This window comes from Phaenicophaeus curvirostris, chromosome 18 (assembly GCF_032191515.1).
Source record: "Phaenicophaeus curvirostris isolate KB17595 chromosome 18, BPBGC_Pcur_1.0, whole genome shotgun sequence".
Classification (NCBI taxonomy): domain Eukaryota; kingdom Metazoa; phylum Chordata; class Aves; order Cuculiformes; family Cuculidae; genus Phaenicophaeus; species Phaenicophaeus curvirostris.
In genome coordinates this window covers 15,513,400-15,533,709 of record NC_091409.1, presented here as the reverse complement: position 1 = coordinate 15,533,709, position 20,310 = coordinate 15,513,400, and the positions used below count along the sequence as shown (strand labels likewise).

General features: G+C 44.5%; 1 protein-coding gene across 2 annotated transcripts in view; it reads left to right on the top strand.

The window, feature by feature from the left end:
- Positions 1-20,001, top strand: part of SAMHD1 (SAM and HD domain containing deoxynucleoside triphosphate triphosphohydrolase 1) — a 28,644-nt gene extending 8,643 nt beyond the window's left edge. The window contains exons 5-16 of one of the 2 annotated variants that reach the window (XM_069871649.1): positions 1,605-1,720; positions 2,284-2,354; positions 3,343-3,498; positions 5,899-5,999; positions 6,101-6,209; positions 6,801-6,892; positions 7,947-8,062; positions 11,035-11,174; positions 13,743-13,832; positions 14,926-15,030; positions 15,412-15,549; positions 17,976-20,001. In XM_069871649.1, coding sequence (XP_069727750.1) covers positions 1,605-1,720; positions 2,284-2,354; positions 3,343-3,498; positions 5,899-5,999; positions 6,101-6,209; positions 6,801-6,892; positions 7,947-8,062; positions 11,035-11,174; positions 13,743-13,832; positions 14,926-15,030; positions 15,412-15,549; positions 17,976-18,098 — 1,357 coding nt within the window. In that variant the 3' untranslated portion in view covers positions 18,099-20,001. Of the gene's footprint in view, positions 1-1,604; positions 1,721-2,283; positions 2,355-3,342; positions 3,499-5,898; positions 6,000-6,100; positions 6,210-6,800; positions 6,893-7,946; positions 8,063-11,034; positions 11,175-13,742; positions 13,833-14,925; positions 15,031-15,411; positions 15,550-16,106; positions 16,682-17,975 lie in introns of those variants that run through there. The other variant, XM_069871650.1, reaches the window with a different exon arrangement.
- The last annotated feature ends 309 nt before the right edge of the window (positions 20,002-20,310 follow it).

Genomic DNA, 20,310 nt, shown 5'->3' with positions numbered 1-20,310 from the left:
GTGCCAGCCAAGAGGCACTGCTGTCTTTGAGCATTGGTGACAACTGCTGTGGTGGCATTTTTGGTCTCACAGATGTTCCTCCGTGTCACCTTTGATTAGGGGCTGTTTCCTTGAACTTCAGTTAATAAAGACAGATAAAGAAACCTACAAGGTTTCCTCCCTCTCACTTCTTCTTCTAAGAATAGTGCTAATTAAGAACTGTGAGGGTGTTATGTTCCTCCTGGTCAAGATTTAAGTTTTAAAGCATAAACCCAGGAGGGATGCCAGGGGTGCTATAAATTACTTGCCAAGCAGTTGTAATCCCTTTATTTTGTCCGGCACAGCTAAAACCTATTTTATCTGTACTATTTGAATTTGTAGTTGTGTGCTTTAGGCACTCAATGGCTAATTGTCAGATCGTTAACTGTTCAACAGAAGCAGATGATGGATGTGAGGATTTCCAAAGTCTTGTAGGTCATTCACACTCCACATAGAATTAAGCTCCTTTTAAAGGTATGCCCTAAGGTGGGGAGAAATTAAAATATTCAGTATTTTTTATTTAGGTGATCTGGCCAGCTTAAAGTTGCTTTTGCTAGTGCTGAAATACTGTGGGTAGGGTTGGCACTGGCTAGGTGACGCTAAAGAAGATAAGATGCAAATGGCTGTTGCAAAAGGGTCAAATCTGTGAGGCAAGCTGGAATTGAATTGACCTGGTAAAGCTGCAAAGACAAGTGGGGGCTATAATCAAAGCTTGCACAAGCTGAAAACTCTAGTAGTATCAACAAGCTTTTCTTTTAAGCAGTTCAATTAATATAGTTTAAACTCAGGACAGTTGTTCTCAACTTATAATTTCAAAGATTTATACAATGTTAAAATAGAAGAAATGAGCTTTGTGGGCTAATCGGTTTGTTAAAAAAACACCACACAGTAAAACTTGATTGAATAATATGTATTGTCCTGTCATGTAAAACCTTGTCTTGCTTCAAGGGAGACTTCAAACTCCCTTGTTGCAAGGGAGACTATTGAAGCAAGTAGAAGAGAAGGTCAGTAAAGCTTCTGAACAGTTTATAGGAGTACGTGCCCTATGCCTGTGTTTGTTCCTGCTGGTTTGAACCTCAGGAGGGTCCCGTTCAGTGAAATTCAGTGTCAGATCTGAAAGAAAGATAAGTAAATAATAGTCAAAATAGTTCAAATTGTTAAAATAGTGATTTGAAAGAAGAGAATGCTCTGGTGGCTGTTGGGGACCCTTGCAGTCGCACTGGCTGGAAAGCAAAGGATATATGTGTGAGCTGTGCTGCTTCGATATGCCCTCTGTTGATCATGCACCGCTCTTCACTCACACTGTTTTTCTGTGGCTGTGCACTATAAAATCCTGCAGGATGCTGCTGTCTCCGTGCCTTTGGACATGGCATCTTATGTCTTTTTGCTTTCAGGTGTGTTACTGATAGCTAAAACTCTACTACAGGAAATAGTTGATCTGCAGGTTAGGGTTTCAGTGTTTGTTGTGCACTGCCTCTCTGACTGGGGCTGTGACTTAATCGAGCAAAATAAAATAGGTGAACTGCTCTTTTTCTGTTCAGCCTAAACCACTGCTATATCCACTTCCTTTTTGTCTCCTGCGACAGGGTGGGCTACCTAGCAGGATGTCTGGTTCGTGAACTGAAGGAGAGGCAGCCGGAACTGGATATAACCCAGCGAGACATCCTCTGTGTAGAAATTGCTGGCCTTTGTCATGATTTGGGTAAGCCATGCTCGAGATGGCTCGTTGCTCTTTGGAAGCTAACCTGGATGAAAGGTTGGCTGTGAGATCAGAATCTCAGAGCTGTTTTGGCCTGCTCAATGCGTGGCCGTGTTCCAGGGCAGGATTTATCTATTGCTGTTTGGTCCTGAGTGCATCTGCAGAGGTAACTCCACTTGGTGGGTCTGTAGCCATTCTGCTTCATTGTCTTGTTCCCATTTGGTATTTAGTGTTCTGCCCTTGGTGGCTGAAGAGTCCACTTCCTTATGTGATGTCCTCAGGTCTCTTAAAACGCTTAAGCGAAAATCAGTGGCCCTTTCAAAAACTATGATTGTTTCTTCAGACCCAACACAGAGTAATTAATGTTCTCAGTGTTGCTGCAGTACTACCTGGTAGTGGGGGTAGTGGAACTGGCTATGTTACGCGCACTCACTATACCTGAGTCTTCCTCTTAGAAGATGTCAATATCAAGTCAAATATAAGGGAATCCAGATCCTTAGCTTGCTCAAAATATTTTTAGTGACAACCGTGTTGCAGATTAAACCTGTGTAATCTGTATTTTTAAGGTCATGGGCCATTTTCCCACATGTTTGATGGAAGATTTATCCCACTCACTCGTCCAGATTTGAAGTGGAAGGTAGGCTTTTTGTTGTTAATGTAAAAATAGAAAACTGGAATTTTTAAAGGGAAAATGATCTTTAAAGACTGCTAGAGGTTGTGAGAATGTGGTGATCATCCAGCCTGTTCTATTTGCATCCCTTTGATGGCATAATTAAAAACTAGAATGTTATCATCTAATCTTGTGACGATTATCTTGTTCTCTTTAACTGTTTGGGGAATGCCAGGCCCTTCGGTGTGGTCATGGGCAGATGCAGCCTTACTGGCAAAGCAGAAAGAGATGTGGGGAGAAGTAAGCAAGGGCAGACATTTGTCACCATCATCTCTTTCCTGAAAGTGCAGACGCTCTTGGAACTCCTCTGCACTTAGATCAGATCTGTTTGTGTACACGCATCCTCTTCCTGCAGATCAGAGAGACGGAACAGAGAGAATTCATTAGGACTGCACTGATCATTTTAAGCCAGTGTCTTGCTTTAAGATGCTTTCTACAAGCTTTCTTCAGAATCTAATTTAGAAAAAACAAAGTGGAGCTACCTTTCCAGTTTAAGGGGTTTAGTTCAAGGCCAGGATATTTAGTACAGTGTTTAGAATACAAACTTTAAAAACTTTGAACAAAGTTCCAAGGGTTGTTTGTTGGGAATGAAATGTAATGCAGTCCTTCCAGGCTGCTCTCTGCTTCTAATCACTAAGTACAATCAGCTGAGTAAACTTGTTAATCTTCTGCACAGGGGGATTGGATTTTGTCTTTTAGCATTGTAAATGCATTACTGTTGTTGGTTAAAATCCAAGTTTAACAGCTCTCTGCTGAAGACTGTTTCTGGACTCTGTTGACCAGGTGATTTCCTGTTTGGTTAGACACAAAATGAATAAAAAAAAATCACACAAGTGCTGCACTTTCATAACTGCCAGGCAGCATTGATGGCTCTGCAGGAAGCTGTGACACTGCAGGGAAGATGCCTAGACTTTGTAATGCAACATTTATGTGTTTGGGTTTGTTTTTTTCACAGCATGAAACTGCTTCTGTTGAAATGTTTGAGCACCTGATCACTTCCAATAATCTGGAAGAAGTCATGAAGTCTTATGGTCTCGTCCTGGAAGAAGATATAGACTTCATCAAGGAGCAAATAGGAGGGCCTATAGATGAGGCTGCTTGTGGGGAGTCGGTGAGTCTGTGTGCTGCTCCTGTAGTTATCCTAATACATGCCTAATTTTACTGAAAGAGTAGATAATTTTTGCATCTGGTATGTTTTATTGTTTATTTTTAGCCCCATGAAATGCTGGGAATCCTGGCACAAGAGGTGGTAGAGAAAGTTGAGTGTTTGTTACAGTGCCAGCTGGAGGTGGTAGCTTCACCAGGTGATGTGCTTACGTCTTCCTGAGGAGGTCTTGCCTCAAAGTCTTCAGAGAAGAGGAAAGCTACAGAATATTATTTGTGTTTAATGAACCTGCTTCCCTATAACTACATTGATAGAATGGATTTATTAATGGAACCCTTAAATGTCCAGGTTAGACTAAAGGCCTGTTTATGAGACGTCTGGAAGTGGTGGCAATGTGCTAGGGAGGCTGTGTGTTCAGGTGGCCACAAGAAGAAAGCGTGGAAAAAGGTTAGGGTAATGAGCTGATTCTGGATAACAAAACTGAGAGCTAGCAGAGATAAGGCAATGAGCAATGCGAAGTGTGGCCCAGGTGCCAGAACCACATCGGCTTCGATGCCAGTAGCAAGATGTTTGGATTTATTGCAGTAACAAATGTAGAGGCAAGGATAAGACTGGAAGAAATGTGTTCCCTCCAGAATCAGGGAAGAAGAGATTATGATTTTTAAGCACTGCAACTCCATGAAAGAATTGAGTCTTCTCTCTTCACTTTATAGTTCTTACCATCCAGGACACCCACTCAGTTACCACCAGAGCTGAGAACCCGTCAGGGGGAGATCTGTCATGACAGCCTGGTCCTAACCAGAATTTGTTTGTGGTCCCAAACAAATCACCCACAAGTGTCAGCATTACCCGTTATTTTCTGCTGTAGCAGTTTGCAGGGCTGCCATGCGTGCTCAGCACTCTGGTGACAAACACAGGGCACTTGGTATAATCAGATTTAGTTTGAGATCTTACAGGGAAGGGATATGTGTTGATGAAGCCTGCAGGTTGAATTTACCCACTGCACTCCTTCACAATCTTGCTGCCTACTGCTGCCATTGATCTTGTGCCAGGTACTTACCCATTGTCATTTTACCCTTGATTGGACTGTGTGCCTGTTTTAGAGCAGGGTAACAGGAAAAGGAGTGGTGTACATGATACCTGGCAACCTTCTTGCCACCCTCCTGGTGTCAGGCTGCAGGGTCTTCCACTGGCAGTCAGCTGTACTGCAGTGGTCTAACCAGGGCACAGCTCTGCTGTGCTGTAGTGCTCCCACATTGCAGGCCTTCTGGTCCTGACGTGACCAGCAGGTTGATTGTCCATTAATCACAGAATCATTACGGTTGGAAAAGACCTCCAAGCTCCTCCAGTCCAACTGTCAGCCCAGCCCCACCATGCCTGCTAAACCCTGTCCCCAAGTGCCACAGCCACACAGTTTTTGAACCCTTGGGCAGCCAGTTCCAATGGTTCACTGCTCTGTCCGTAAAGAAGTGTTTCTGAATATCCAGTCTAAACCTCCCTTGACACAACTTGAGGCCATTTCCTCCCATCCCTTGTTCCTTGGGAGAAGAGCCCAGCACCCGCCTCCCCACGACCTCCTTTCTGGGAGCTGCAGAGAGTGATGAGGTCTCCCCTCAGCCTCCTCTTCTCCAAACTAAACAGCCCCAGGGTCCTCAGCCACCCCCACAACCCCTGGGCTCCAGACCCTTCTCCAGCTTTGTTCCCTTTTCCGGACACGATCCAGCCCCTCCATGTCTTCCTGGAGTGAGGGGCCCAAAACTGACCCCAGGATTCAAGGTGCAGCCTCACCAGTGTCAAGCACAGGGTGGGCATTGAATATAATCAGTGTCCCGAACATTGTCCCAGTAGCAGAGCTCTCTGGGATCAGTACAGAATGTTTTTAACTATTTTTATTAATGTGGCTCATGGCTGGTTTATTCCTTCATTGTAGGTTAGGAGTTTGAGTAGTTAGCTCTTGAAGCAATTTTTGTTTCAAACATCTATAGAATTGTTTTAAATCAATTCTGTTGTATAGTTGAGTATGGAAGGCTGCAAGACACTGACGCTTGTGGTTTTAATTCACTGCAGATTCAGTGATACCAACATTTTTCTCTTTGTTGCTATGTTTTTTTGACATTTCAAAGCTTCAGGCTTGCCTTGAGTGGAGTGGGGAATGAAACACTTGTGTAATGTGTTTTATTCTTCCTGATATTCTAGAAGCTGCTTACACCCTACTTCTGGATTTCTAATGTCTGATGAACCTTCTAAAAGCTCTTATATTGTCTTTGTGTTCTTGCTGCCTTAGTGTTGGATATTTGCAACAGGCAAAGTATATTCCCGCTGCATTTTAAAAATCGTTCTGACATTGTTAAAGTACTTTAATTTCTTATTGTTTCTGATTTTTTCTTTCTTCTTCCCTGTTATTAGTGGCCCTACCGTGGTCGGCAGAAGGAGAAAAGCTTCCTCTATGAGATAGTCGCTAATAAAAAAAATGGCATTGATGTTGACAAATGGGATTATTTTGCAAGGTAAGAACCTTACCATTTTTCTTGCAAATTCCTACAGACACAGCGTTGCTCTGTTTACCGCTCTGATCTCACTGTGAAACGCTCTCTGTGGAATGTTTTAGGGATTGCCATCACCTAGGAATCCAGAATAATTTTGATTATAGGCGATTACTTAAATTCATTCGGGTCTGTGAAGTAAAAAACCAGAAGCAGATCTGTGCCCGCGACAAGGTAAGCAGCGTGTGGGAACCGAGGGGACTCTCAGCAGTGAAATGTGAGCGAAGTTAGGAGCATGCAGGACATATGGGGTGTGGCAAAGCCTGCCTTGGGCAGCACCACACGCTACACTCCGGAATGCAGGGGGCTGCTGGGGCTGCCTGCTGCATGCTTTTTCAGTCGGGGAGAGGAATGAGTTGCTGCCCTGAGAACTGGCCTCAGATTTGAGGAAGGGAGGGCCCAGAGCAAGAGACTGTTCGAAAGAGCTTGTGGCAGGTCCTTCCAGAGGAGGCTCCACAAAACCGTTGGCTGTGTGTGGTCCTGCTCCACATTTGCCAAGCAAGAGCTGAAAGTGGCTTTGGTGAGAGGCTGCTGAAGGAGCAGGAGGTCCTCTTCTGCGCCCTAGCTGCCTGGGGTCAGTGTCAGCCTCTGCTCTCCCACCATGGCCTAAGTATTTCAGAATTTGTAAACTATAGCAAATAACTATTTTGCTCTGTGCTGCAAATGGAAGGAGACCGCTCATACGATTCCTTGGTTGTTTTAGTTTTCCAGTTGAGACAATGTCAAAAGTAAAAGATGGTGGGTTTTTTTTTTTTTCTGATTCAGGAAGTTGGAAATTTGTATGATATGTTCCACACACGGAATAGCCTGCACCGGCGAGCGTACCAGCATAAGATTGGCAATATCATTGAAATAATGCAAGTATTATACTTTCCTTGAAACTGTGTATCTGTTTGGGATATTTGGATAATCAATAAGGTGTGACATACACAGCCCAGTGGCCTTCATTGTAACCCAGGTCTTGTGGCAAGGCTTAGTGTTTAAGAGTGTCAGCGAGGCTGCGATTAACAACAAAGAGGAGGACAACAACGTTCTTCCAGTGAAATTCAATTAGGGGAAAATCACTAAAGCCCTGAAGAAGCACAGGACCAGAGTGGACTTGTGCTGTTTAACTGCTAACATCTGAAGTCACATCTTTAACTGTGAGTTAGAGACCACTTAGCTCTATTAACCAGCCAGTTAATAGAGCCAGGGTTGCTAACAGTAAAGTATCGGACACGTTGCTGTTGAGGCCTGATTTGAGATTTACATAATTCCCCGTCAGGAATTGTTTAGGACCAATTCAGCTGACTGAGTGCCTGCATTTGTACCTAGAATCATGGGATGGTTTGATCTGGAAGGGACCTTAAAGCCCATCCAGTTCCAACCCCTGAGCCATGGGCAGGGACACCTTCCACTGGACCAGGTTGCTTGTAGCTTCTTCCTACCTCTTTTCTTGTTGTCTATAGAAGTTTCCTTATAGCATTATTCTTTTTACAGCTTGCAAAAAGCAGAAATATTAGTGTCACCAAATATGTTCTCAGTTGCCAAGCAATGATCTGCTGAGTTTGGAAAAAAGGAACGCAAAGGGTTATACAGTACAGCAGTAGTTCATGACTGCTTTCGTGTCAAATACTTCAGCTCCTGGTTTAGTGGTCCTTTAAAACTTGGCCTAAGAATGCTAAGATTTGAGAAGTCCTGTGTGTGAGGAGGAAAACAGCCAAGAAATTTAATTTGCAGTAAACAGACCGAAATGTGCAGTGACAGCGTGGCAATAGGACATTACGGTGTGGTCAGGGTCTGCTATGTGCTTGAGATGCAGTTTCATTTATTCTATATATATAATGTACAAATGCATTTCTTTTTTACTCTTATGCAATAAGGTGTTTCAAAATGATGCTTTCCTTAAGTCCTAATTTTATCTCAAATTAGGATTACAGAAGCCTTTCAAAAAGCAGACAGATTTTTTAAAATAGAAGGCTCCGGAGGAAAAGTGTACCGGATTTCGACAGCGATGGAGGACATGGTGGCATACACCAAGCTAACTGGTATGAGTTCTCAGAAATGTTTTTAAAGTAAAGATCCTGAGTACCTGTTAGGAACCTTTTGTACTGCTGGGTTCGTGCCCATGGCTGGGACTCTTGAGTGCTGCCGTTGTGTACAGATGGTGGGGCAGACCCAGACCGTCCAGTCTCTGTGTGCTTGTATTTTGCTGGGAGAGCAAGACCTTCTGGTTTGTATTACTTCTATGTTGAGGGAGGGAAGCACCAACTTCTTATATTCTGCACGTATTCAGCTTGAGGTTATTGCAGGCAGTGCGGTCAGGAGGTCCTGGCCCTGCCCTGAGTTTGTTGTGCTTGTTACAAGTGGGATGTGAGTCAGCTCTGAGCGGTGCTGCATCAAGTAGAGGAGCGCTGTATGTGTGGTGTAGTGTGAAATTAATTCCAAGGTAGGCTTCAAAGGGCTCTGAGGAGGTCTGATTTCATTTGCTTGAGATATTGCAAATACAACAGAAGGAAACAGAATGTATGAACAGTATAGTTTATTGCTGAAAGTTTCTGGTTGCTTGGGTTTGTGAGAGCGGCTCTCATAGGGTAAGTACAGGGAGCAACCCACTTGAAGATGTGCTGGGGCCCTCAAGTGTGCTTCCCACTGTCATGGTGTCTTGGTTTAGTCTGCTTCCCCTGCTCTTGGCTGTGAGGCACACCAGCGTTCCTCTGGTTGGCGTTTAGTGCTGCAGCGTGCGCTTACCAGCTCCATCCAGCGTGGGGGATGGGGGCCAGCATGGGCAAGGCAGACCCTGCTGCGCCAAGAGGCTCAGGGCTGGGTGACGGCAGGCAGATGCTGCTGAAGAGCCCTCCCAGGTACTAGCAGCTCTCACAGGGACTCCCAGCACATCTCTCTTGAGCGGCAAGATAACTTTCTTGAGTTTCCATCACCAAGCCTTAGCTGGCCAACAGAGAGACTCAAGAGTTTGTCTTTGGTGACGGAGGCTGAGGGCACTGTTGCATTCCTTAGCCTGTGTCATGCTGAGGGCCTTCTGCTGGCAATCCTTCTCCTGCCACAGCCACGTTCAGCCTGACCATGGACCAGCTTCATCAAATGAGTGAAGGGGCTGCATGGGGTGCGGAGGTGAGGAGCTGCCTGGCCCCTCCAATGCTGCAGAGAAGGAGCTGGCTTTGAGTGGCAGTTGGGGTCAGAGAGCATGAACTGCAGTGTTGGACCATGGAGAGCTGGGCATAAAGGCAAGAACTGTGACAAAGTTCTTTTGTGGGCTGGGTTCTGTTCCCTAGGGGAGCTGTCTGGTCTGTACTAGTAAGTTAGCACTGGTTCCTGCTGTAGCTGCCTGTCATTCCTGGTGAGAAGCACAGCTTGGAACAAAGAGACCTGGATGATCTCCTGCCTTTTACAGTCTGCCACAGCAAAGAGCTGCTCGCCAGGGGTTTTTTGTTAAACGAGGAGAGTTGAACAGCAAAGAGAGCGATGCAAGGAATATACCAACTTCAGATGCAACAGTGCGCTGTGAGGGACACGTATGTTCTTCTCCTAAACCAAGGCACAACTTCCCTGCGTCAAGTGGGTGCAATGTAGGGTGTTTTAAGAGGACAGTAGGGTTGTTTTTAACAGTCCATGATGAGTGACGCTTCTGTGGAACTGTCCAATTGCCTCTTGATTCTTTAAAAAATGTTCAACCTCAGTGGGGTTCTGCAGCAGAAAGTTGCCTGTCTTTCTTCTGTGGTGGAGGAAGAACCACCGATAGTTTTTAATTCATTGGCTCCTGATTTGACGGCAAATCATAATTTTAGTAAAAGGATGAGACAGCAAACTGTTCCTTGTCACTACTGCTTTGGCACAATGGATGTAATCATGGGCTTCTTACTTCCCTTGCATCGCCTCTTCTTTCATTCTGAAGAGACCTAGTTGGTATCTTCTCCTAAGTAACAAGTGATGGGATAAGAGGAGATGGCCTCAAGCTGTGCCAGGGGAGGTTTAGATTGGATAGTGGGGAAAGTTTCTTCACCAAAAGGGTTGCCAAGCACTGGAACTGGCTGCTCAGGGCAGTGGTGGGGTTCCCATCCCTGGAGGGATTTAAAAGCTGTGTGGGTATGGTGCTTAGGGACAATTTTTATTGGTGCAATTGGCAGTGTGAAGTTTATGGTTGGATTCAAAGATCCTAAAGGTCTTTTCCAGCCTAAACAATTCTGTGATTCTGTTGTACCTCATGGAGGAGTTCCTGGCTTTGATCAGTTTTGTCCACAAAAGCAACCTTCTGTTAAAGGTGTTTGGTACGTGGCTTACATGTTGCCTCTGGAGTGCGTTGGGCGCAGCTTAAGCCAGTTGTGGTCCTAGGTAGGCATTGCAGAGCTGTGCTGGCAACACGGGTCACAGCTGCCTAGGCTGGGGAAAGGGAACAGGCAGGGATGGCAGCTGTGTTGGTTGTGACAGGCAAGCAACATGCAGACAGCAGCAGCTTTAGGGCAGCAAAAAATAACCTTTCTGCTCTGAAGCCACATCAAAAGGAACCATGTCTGACTGCTCATATTGATGGTAGGAAACACACTGTGTGCTTCACTGTCATGTGGAGACAGGAGGGGGACTTTGATGCCAGAGTCTTCCATCCAAAGCCTGGGAAATTCTGCAGGTGTAACAGAAATACCTTATTCTTGTGGCAGGAAGCCTGGAGCATCCCTGTCCCTGGGCCAGGGGGTTTGGGATATTCTGCTGGATAAGGTTGGCAAAATAAGAAGAGGAAGCAACTTCCAGTGAAATAATAATACTTGTTACAAGGGTGAGAGTTGAGCCAGCTTTTCTGTCAATAACTGTTAGGAATCTGGTGAGAATGAAGATGACCTTGTGAGTGACTTCTAAGTTGTCAGACATTGTATGTTCAGTCAGTCTCTGAAAGTGTCTTTCCCAAACCAGCTGGTTTTCCTGTTGCTTTAACTTTGTCCCCATATGTGTGTTTGGCTGTGATGCTAGATTTTGACATGCCTAACAAAAATCAATGCAACCTTGGCAGATAATATCTACCTGGAAATTCTGCACTCAAGTTGTCCAGAACTGGAGGAGGCACGAGAAATTTTGAGTAAAATAGAACGTCGTGAGTTATACAAGTTTTTAGGAGAGACTCAACCTGAAACTAAGAAGGAAGTTGTGAAGGTAATGTCCATTGGTGGCAGATTCCAAACTCTGTCCCTGTAAACGCTTTCCTAAGTTGCTGGCCATCTTTTATTTTCTCTATCTTTGTCTTTTTGTTTGTCTGGTTTGAGGTTTTTTTAGCTTAACTGCTGTTCCAAAAATAGTGTCAAAAGTTCTGTTCTTGTCTTTTATGTAGCTGAGCCATGGAAGAAATAGGGAACTGGGAAGAGTTTTTTCTTACAAACAGCCAGAAGAACAGCAAGAGGCAGGAGTTTGGAAGTTGATTATTGTAGAAATATTTCCAGAAAAAAATATTTTCTGAAAAATACAAGATTGCATAAAAAGCTGGTTTAGTCCAGTGACTGAGAAAGTTGTTACTGTCACCTTTCTTCATTGGAATTTCATAAAGACTTTTGCTTTGAATCATAATTCATGTGCTTTGAGAACAAACATCAAACTGAATAATTTCCACATTTCTTGGTGTTAAATTCTATATGATGCATGAGCATGCATGTATCTTTTCCAGTGTTTGCTTTTCAAAGCACTCATCAGGCATCGATTTCACCACTGCTGACTTATTTCAAACTAACGTTATATCAGAACTGATGTCACTTCACATGGCGTAGCTTTTCTTGTGATGTGCTATAGCACGTTATCAAATATCAGTTAATTATCTCTAAACTTCAGCTGTCATATTTAATTTTCCATGCTAAATTTCCGGAAGTGGCTGACTGTACCTGTGAGGCTTTAATAAAATTAAATCAACTCTTTTTTCTATTAAAGAGAGTGACTATTAGATGTCTTGCTGTTCTGTTTCCTTTGTTTAAAGAAAGTTTGAAAGTTTGTTTGTGTTCTTTGTCGAAGTAATGTTAAGAGATTCTGTTTAAAGATTAGGAGAAAATAGGAGGAAGGATAACATCTACAGGGGAAGGTCAGCCCTACGGGAAATGTATGTGGATTGCCCAGTTTCTGCTTTTCTGAGGAGGAGCTCAGGATAGAGAGCCTAACAAATGAGGAAGTGTTCTGCCTTGAAACAGTTCCTTTTAGGAACTTGGGTAATGCAAAGAAAAACTCTCACTTAGAAAATCCGTCTGGAGGCGTTGAGCGTTGGGGTATCCGGTGTGGTGTTTGGGAGCGTGGGTCACTGTTGGTGCCATGATTATTTTAAGGCAATGCTTTGTAGCGTCCGCTGCTCAGCTGGGAATTGGGGGGAATTCTTCCTGTGGTGCAGGAGTATTGGAGGCTCAGCTCCCTCTGAAGTGCTGAAGAGCGGTAGGTAGGCAAAATGTAGCTCTGGCTGTTCTGCTCCTTAAGAGACTGCAGTGCTGTTCAGTTTAGAACCACAAAACGGTTTTGGTTGGAAGGGACATTTAAAGGCTGTTCAGTCCAGCCTCTCTGCAGTGAGCAGTGACATCTTCAACTCAGTCAGGTTACACCAAAACCTCATCCAGTTTTGTGATGCTCAAGATGGCCAGAGCCTGGAGAACTTCCCAAATAGCTACAAGGTTCTTAAATTCAAAGCTAAGTTAACAGAAACTGGAAGAAGTACCTTAAAAAAGGACAAGTAAACCACAAAAAGGAGAGGGTTAGCGTACATACATTGTGATACAGAATAGAAACAGTCAGTAGCCTGCCAGTTGCCTCCTGGCAATTCTCTCCTCTAGGTGTGCACTCAGTCCAAACCTTTCCTTGGATTCTTGAGTCACAACAAACCAGGCGCGTGCCTCAGCTTGGCAATGTGCGTTGCTTCCTGCTCTTAGCAGTCTCCCTGTCGTTGCAATGGACAAATCAGCAGGATGAAAAAAATCTGTGTATTGGGTTTCTTCCTGGCTGGACCTGTCTCCTGGCCGCTCTGTGATGCAGTTGAAGCTTTTCTCCAGGAGTTTCGTTTGCTCCCAGGAAATCTTGCTTCATCAAATCTTGCATCTTCCCCAGAGCACAGCAGCCCTGGACAAAGGTGAAGAGGCACCTCCTGCCCAGCCACCACCTTTTAATGAGAACATATTCACTCAGGTCCAAAACCAGGCAAAAGCCCCTGTAGCTTTTGAAATAGGTCACCGTTCTCCAAAGTTTGCCTTGAAGCTTGTGTCTTCTGGTTGTTTGGGGTGTTGTACTTATAGTGATCAATGACATAACTAATTTTGTCTGTCTCTTGGGGTTTTTGTGTTTAATGTATGGCTATAAAAGCTTTATTGAGAGGGTGAGATCCTGCAGCCCTTCAATAAAAATAAATCAGTAAACATATTTAGTATTCAGCTTTGGGGAACCTAATTGCAAAACATTTGTGTTGATAAAACAAATGCTTGAAGGTCCTTTTTTTCCTGATTTCCTGGAGATTTCATAATCCTGGATGGACTCACATGCACACTGCTTGTATTTGGATTTCCTCAACACAGGCTTGTTTTATTTCTATAACTTATGGCTTAGGTGTACAGGGATTCAACCAACCAGACTGCTGCAAGAAGAGTCTGTCAAGCTATGGAGAAAGGAAAGCTTTAGTTTAGTGACACATTTTGTCATATGTTTAGTTGCCTTGGTCGTGACCTCATAGTGCACAGATGTAATAGAAGTTCTTAATTTTCTTTCCAGAATAATGACCTGGCGGAAAGCATTGCTAATTCCAAGCCCAGGAAGGATCCTCCAGATGTGGAGCTAAGGGCTGAAGATTTCATAATTGATGTAAATATCTCTCAGAGTGGCTTCAAAGTAAAAACTTCTCAATTGCAGGGGGCCTTGTTTACCACAGTGAAAATTTGAGATAGGTTTCAATGCATTCACAAGACAAAGAAAGAGTTGCCTCATAAATGCTCTCTTAGCTGTTCAGTGCAAGGTTCTGGAGGCAACAAGCTTCTTCCCAGCTTCACTGGGCTGTCATTTGGGCCCTTTTGCTCCTGGTGGCAAGTGTGTTCTGCCAGGACTGTCCTTGCTCTGCAAAGGAGCTGCAGGGAAACTTTTGGGTTTTAGCAATCCAGGAACCACTGCTGCCGGCCGTGAAGGCGAGTAAACTGCAGGCCTGGTGGGAGGATAGGTGGGCATAGTGACTCACACCTGATGAACGGCAGTCACTCCTGGGTGTTGTATTCTGCGTAAAGCACTGCGCTGCCACAGCTCAGGCTCCAGCCAGCATTGGTGGGAAGGAGAGAGCCTGAGGCGGAGGCAGGAGCTTGAGCAGTCTGCAAGCACCAAAAAGCTTAATCCTGGTTCTTGGCGCATTCTGCAAAGAGTTAGTGAATGGCTTTCCATGGAGTGCATCACAGATCACTTCTAAAGCAACCTTGTATTGCAGATTCACTTCACACTTGGGTAAAATTGTAGCAGTTTATTTAGCTTTAAAGTATTTGGTGTGGTTTCTTGTCCCACAAATCAAAACCACGGGAAGAAGGCTCCTCCCTGCTGACCACAAAACTGTTGGTATACCAAGCAGCAGTAAATTATGTTGCCTAAACCTCATATTTTAAATAGTAAGGTCTCTGCTGGCACTGTGCTTGGAGAGGCACGGGCTGGCAAGGCACCAGTGTGATTCCACTTTGTGAAACTGGAGCATTTCAGAGCGCAACTGGGAGTCAGTGTAAATGTGAATGTGCCCCTGGCAGCTTCACAGCAAAAAGTGGTGGAAGAAATGTAAAAATGCAAATACTAGCTTGTTTTATTAAGTAATCATTTGTTAGCATTTTGTTAGTGTAATTTACACAGTGTGTATCCTTTTGTATTTATTATGAGAAAACTCAAGACAAACATGAACAAGTGCCGTTTTCTTTGTTTTACACGTAAGGTTATCAATATGGATTATGGAATGAAAGAACAGAATCCCATTGATAATGTTCTCTTCTATTGCAAGGCTGATCCTTCCAAGGCAGTCAAGATCGCTAAAGAACAGGTAGGCTTTCATTTTCCTCAGCTGGCTTCTGATGGGCATCTTCACAGGTTGTGGTGGAAGCGATTGTGGTTCTTCATGATAGCTCTTGCAGTAGCTATGGAAGAGAGTTGTGGAGAGGTTTTGGAATCCATGACCTCACAGGTCGCTGGTGTGTGTTGTGCTGCGGCAGTCTGGAGCCCTGACAGCCGCTGCGTGTGAGCAGCTTTTAACTTGAATACACTGGGAGTCCTGGGAAAATACAGCTCATTTGGACAAAGCTCATGGATTGCACCGGGATGGTTTTTACTGCTTTCTTTTTGTGTTCAGATGAGAAAATAGAAGTTTACTGTACTCTAAATTCCAAGAAAAACTAAAGCGCCTTTTTTTTTTTTTATTCCAAAGGTTTCAAAGCTTTTACCCATTACATTTGCAGAGCAGGTTATCCGGGTTTATTGCAGAAGTCAGGATCCAGATGTTATTTCAGCTGCAAAGCAGTATTTTGTTCAGTGGTGCATAGAGAAGGATTTCACCAAACCACAGGTAACAAATTCACGTGTCATTGTTCTTGTCCTTATAGCTTTTAACCTTTGTCCGTAAGTTTACTCTTTCATTAAGATCTTGGCATTCAGGCCTTGTCTTTATGGCAGAGCCACTCCTCACTAACCTGGCTTCTAGTTTTGTTTTGGCTTGCATCTGGGTGTGCTTTGGTCTTATTGAAACAGTGAGGGATTTGCAATGATTTAATTGCTGTTACTTGAAAAATTGTGGTTTTATAACAAAGTTGGTGTCCACACAGACATTCACTAGGCCATGGATGCAAGTTTCCTCATACAAAGGCTTAAAACAGCACTGAGATATTAAAAGCTCTAGGAAAGCAGCCAGATCAGTTCTTCTGTTGCTTCCCCTCTTTTCCTTCCTCACTCAACTGTTAAACTCGCTCCTCCTCCAGGAGATCTATGGTCAGTCCATTTCCTCTGGGTTAGAGTGGAAAACATCTGTGGGAACAGGGTTGCAGACCTCTGCTTTCTGAGCAGCCAGCCTGTAGTCTGAGTTCTTGGAAGGCCTTACCTGTTCTTTGTGTTTCCCTTTCCTGCCAGCTCTCAGGACATACAAGTTTCCAGCTGTGAGGAAGGAAGAGGGTTTGTTGCAGCTCATCTGATGTTTTGATTTGTGTTGAGAACAGTGTCAGAGCTGCCCTGGCAAATAAAGTGGAGACTCCAAAGCAGCACCTGAGTCCATACGTCTTGCTTTGTGTTCCTCCTGCCAAAGGTGGTGGAGAAGCTGTAAACTGGTGATGTGTGATACAGCATCCCCGTGACATCCCCCCTTCCAGGGAGGTGGGCACCTTCATCTAAAAAAGTACTCTGTGCTGATATTTCCAGTATATCCCTGGCTACAGGGAAGCATTTGTGGTTCTGTCAAGTAAGTTTTTCTCAGTAGAAAATACTAATGGAGCCACTGCTGGCAGCGTCAGTAGGTTTGATAGATGTGCTGGCAAATCTGCCAGCATTCTCTCCCGTAATGGCTGGCTTTCACTTTTGTTTGTCTGATAGTTGTGCCCAGGAAGCAAGGAACTTTCTTTAGTTCCTTGCACTTTTGCAGATATCTTTTACTATCTGGAATCAAGCCTCAAAGTAAAATAAAGGCTTGTATTAAAATCTCCAAGTTGCTTAAGAAATGCAGTGTGAATGGTTTGTTCTGTGACCCATGAGGTGTTTTCCTTTCCATTGAGAAATATCCCTGGCTTTGCATCTTATACTCTAGAGACACCTGCCAGTCTCATTCAGAGCAAGAGTTCTGAAATTTCTCTCTGAGATGATAGAGCACCTGGTAGCTGAGTGGTGCCGTGTGCTGGAGGCACAAGGCTTGTTCCTGTGTCATACTACTGGCATCCGTCTTTAAGAGCAGTTAATTTCAGAAAGGCTTTACACAAATAGACCAAGCAACAACCTTTCTCTGCTTGTAGCTTGTCAAATGCGGTTGTATCCTCTAAACGTGTTCTTTCAGCTCTGGCATATACATCTTGCAGGCCTTGGCGTGTTAACAGAATGGTTTGGGTTGGGTGAGAACTCAAAGCCCATCCAGTTCCACCCCTGCCATGGGCAGGGACACCTCCCGCTGGATCCAGTTGCTCCAAGCCCCATCCAGCCTGGCCTGGAACCCCTCCAGGGATGGGGCAGCCCCCACTTCTCTGGGCAGCCTCGGCCAGGGCCTCCCCACCCTAATAGCAAAACATTTCTCCCTAAGTTCTCATCTTCATCTCCCCTCTTTCAGCTGAAAATTGTTCCCTCTCGTCCTATCCCTGCATTCCCTGATCAAGAGCCTCTCCCCAGCTTTCCTGTTGGCCTCCTTTAACTACTGGAAGCACAGCAACACACATATCACCAGGTTATTTCAAAGCGTGGAGAATTCATTGCTGTCTTGTCGATGTTTGCAGTGCCTGAGCACTTGATTAACCACAAGGACACAGGGTGTCCTTATCTGGCAGGGGTGAGCACTTGGACTGTACCGGTTTCTGTACCAACACTGTACGCTTCAAGACAGCGAAAGGCATATCCACACCACATACCTGCAGCTGGTAGATTGCAGCTGTTCAGCTTGAGATACTGTGTTCACCAGAGGAAACACACTATTTGTGATTCCGGTTCATATTCCACTGCCCGAACTACAGGCCTGCTGATCTCTCTAGATTTGCTGGTGATCATTTAGGAAGAGGGAAACTGCCAGTGGTGAGGGCTTCCCAGAGACACGGGGGGATCTTTTTCTCCCCACCAGAGGCTACCACTGACTACAGTAATTTCCATCTCTTGGATGCAGTATTCAGCATTTGTTGGTTTACAGTGCTTCCAGGGCCTTGCATTTATTGTGTTCTGCTCAGTCTGATACTCAGCTGCTTCTCCTCTGCGTTAGGATAGAAAGAGAAAGCAAATGTCCAGTCATTAATGTTTTCTGACTTTTAATAATAGGATGGTGATGTGGTTGCCCCTCATCTAACTCCAATGAAGAAAAGCTGGAATAACACAAGAGATGATGAACAAAGGACAGCTTCCGAACCCAGCTGCAAACAAAGGCTTACTTTTGATAAGTAGTGTTTCCCCTTCTGGCACAATCCAGCCTGCTTCCTCAGAGCGCGAGCAAACGTGGGCAGCAGCTCTTCTAGGAGCTAGTTGAGTTGACTGTATGAGTTTATGGAGCAATGCAGAAATGCATTTTATGATACAGTATGTTTTAATGTAAGTCCTTAAAGTGCATATTCCAAATGGACTTTTAGACAATTAACAAACTCTACAGCAGAGCAAAACCAGTTCCCATTTATTTTTGAATGTAGTGGTACTGTGCAGCAAGAGTATCTTTAAAAACTGCAGTTCATCGTTGTTACAAGACATGCTGAAGACATGTTACTGTTCCGTCCCATCCCGATCCCTTCTGAAGATGCTGGGGATATCGCATGCGCTAGCAGGAAAGACTTCCCACTCTGGATTGGTTTTTGTTTCGGTAGGAAGAGAGGAGAAAGCACGCTTCTGATAATCGAGGGAGGTAATTGGAATAACCATAGGTGGCATCTTCAAGAATAGCAAAATGGATTTAATTTGAAAAATTAAAAGGATGGTAGGGTGGAATGTTTTTAATAAGAAACAATTACTTTTCTGGTATTCCTAAAGGTGATGAAGATGCAGGCCTCTTGCTATAAGTGTGACCACAACTTTTATTGAAGTAACAATGCATTGCAGTGACATGCAGCCTTTTATTGTTTTATAGTGTATTTTTGATACGTTGGATGTTATATTTTTGCTTTTACGCTGAACTGCACAACCTGCTCAAAACGACCCTTGTTGGAGGGCTTGCAGGAACGCGGCGCTGCCCCAGATGGGCACACGTTCCTGGTGTGGTGAGCGAGTCCCAGCAGGACGCTGCACTGGCTCTGCTCTTCCTTGCACCAGGCACACCTTGTTTCTGTGTTACACTGTATGAGGGAGACAGGCTCTTTGGGGATTCTTCTGTTCTTGGATCCCTCCCCTGTTTTTCCTGGTCTCTCGTTGTTCTGTGTAGTTTTTTTTCCTCTCCCTTGTAGAACTGTGAGGTTTCCTTCATGTTTCCCTTCCTGGCAGTATGACTGCGAGTGCTGTCCAGTTGGAAAAGTGACTGAGGAAGACCACCTTCCTCTCATCTTCTACTCAGGTCAAATAAAACCTCATTTGCTTTCATTAAATAAAACTTAAAAGCTTGAAAAAGCCCACCCTCAAAATTAGAAATGCAAAGCAGAAGGTTCAGTAATACTCAGACACTGGAAGGAGCTTTGGACTTTAATATCTGAAATAGGGAGAGAAGAGTTCAGCACTGGGAGAGCCAAGCGTAGGTGGCAGGGTTGGCTTCTGAAAGCTAATGCAGTGGGAAGTTGCTGAGCGAGAACTGCAGCTCTCCCTTCACACCTGGTCGTTTCTTTTGCCATTTTTATCCTGGGAGTGGAGAGCTGTTGGACAGAGGGAAGGAAAGTGGGTGTTCATGGACTTACTCAGAGTTCGTTTGTTGGAGTAACCAGAAGTCGTTTGGCGCTCTGCTGCTTTATTGCGTGCGTGTGCTTGGACGTCTGATGGTGACGCAGCGCAGCCCCTCCTGGTTATGTCTCTAACAGTATCTCCCATCTGCAGGTGTGCCAGGTAACAGACAGAAGGGGCTGTGACCTCTTTAAAAGCTTTTAAGGAACTTATGCTTTGAGAAATGGCATCATAGATTGAAGGCATTTATCTCATCTACATAAAATCAAGTGTTGTTCAGAATAATGTAATTTTGTTATTGTTGCTTGAGTTTGTTTGGAATCTATTACAAAAAGTGCACTTTATACTTGGTAAATACCTTTTGCTTATCTTTAAGCAAAAATTTGTGCTTAATGTTAAGTTCTGAGACAGAGCGCTTCTTTTTCTCAAATACATTAATCTGAGCCTCTCTGGGCAGAGAATAAATTTATAAGCGATGATTTTACTGTTCTTTTAAGGAATTGTGGTGTGTGACCTGTATTACAAACGGTCTTACTGCAGAGTTACAGCCGCATGCACATCTGAGGGACAGATGCTGCCTGGTGGAAGCGTGGATCTGCCAGCTCAGTTCATGTTTGCTCGCATGAAGGGACTGGTGACTGCAGTGCAGGCAGCTCAGCTCATAGAGGTGAGGTTGTGCCGTGATCCAGCCTCTCCTCGTGCCTTGTGGAGGAGCCGCGGCCACGCAGCCGTTGCCTTGCCTGGCAGAGCAGGTGCTACTCTCCCTTCAGCACCCTTACCGTGCCCAGCTCTGCTTCGAGCGCTG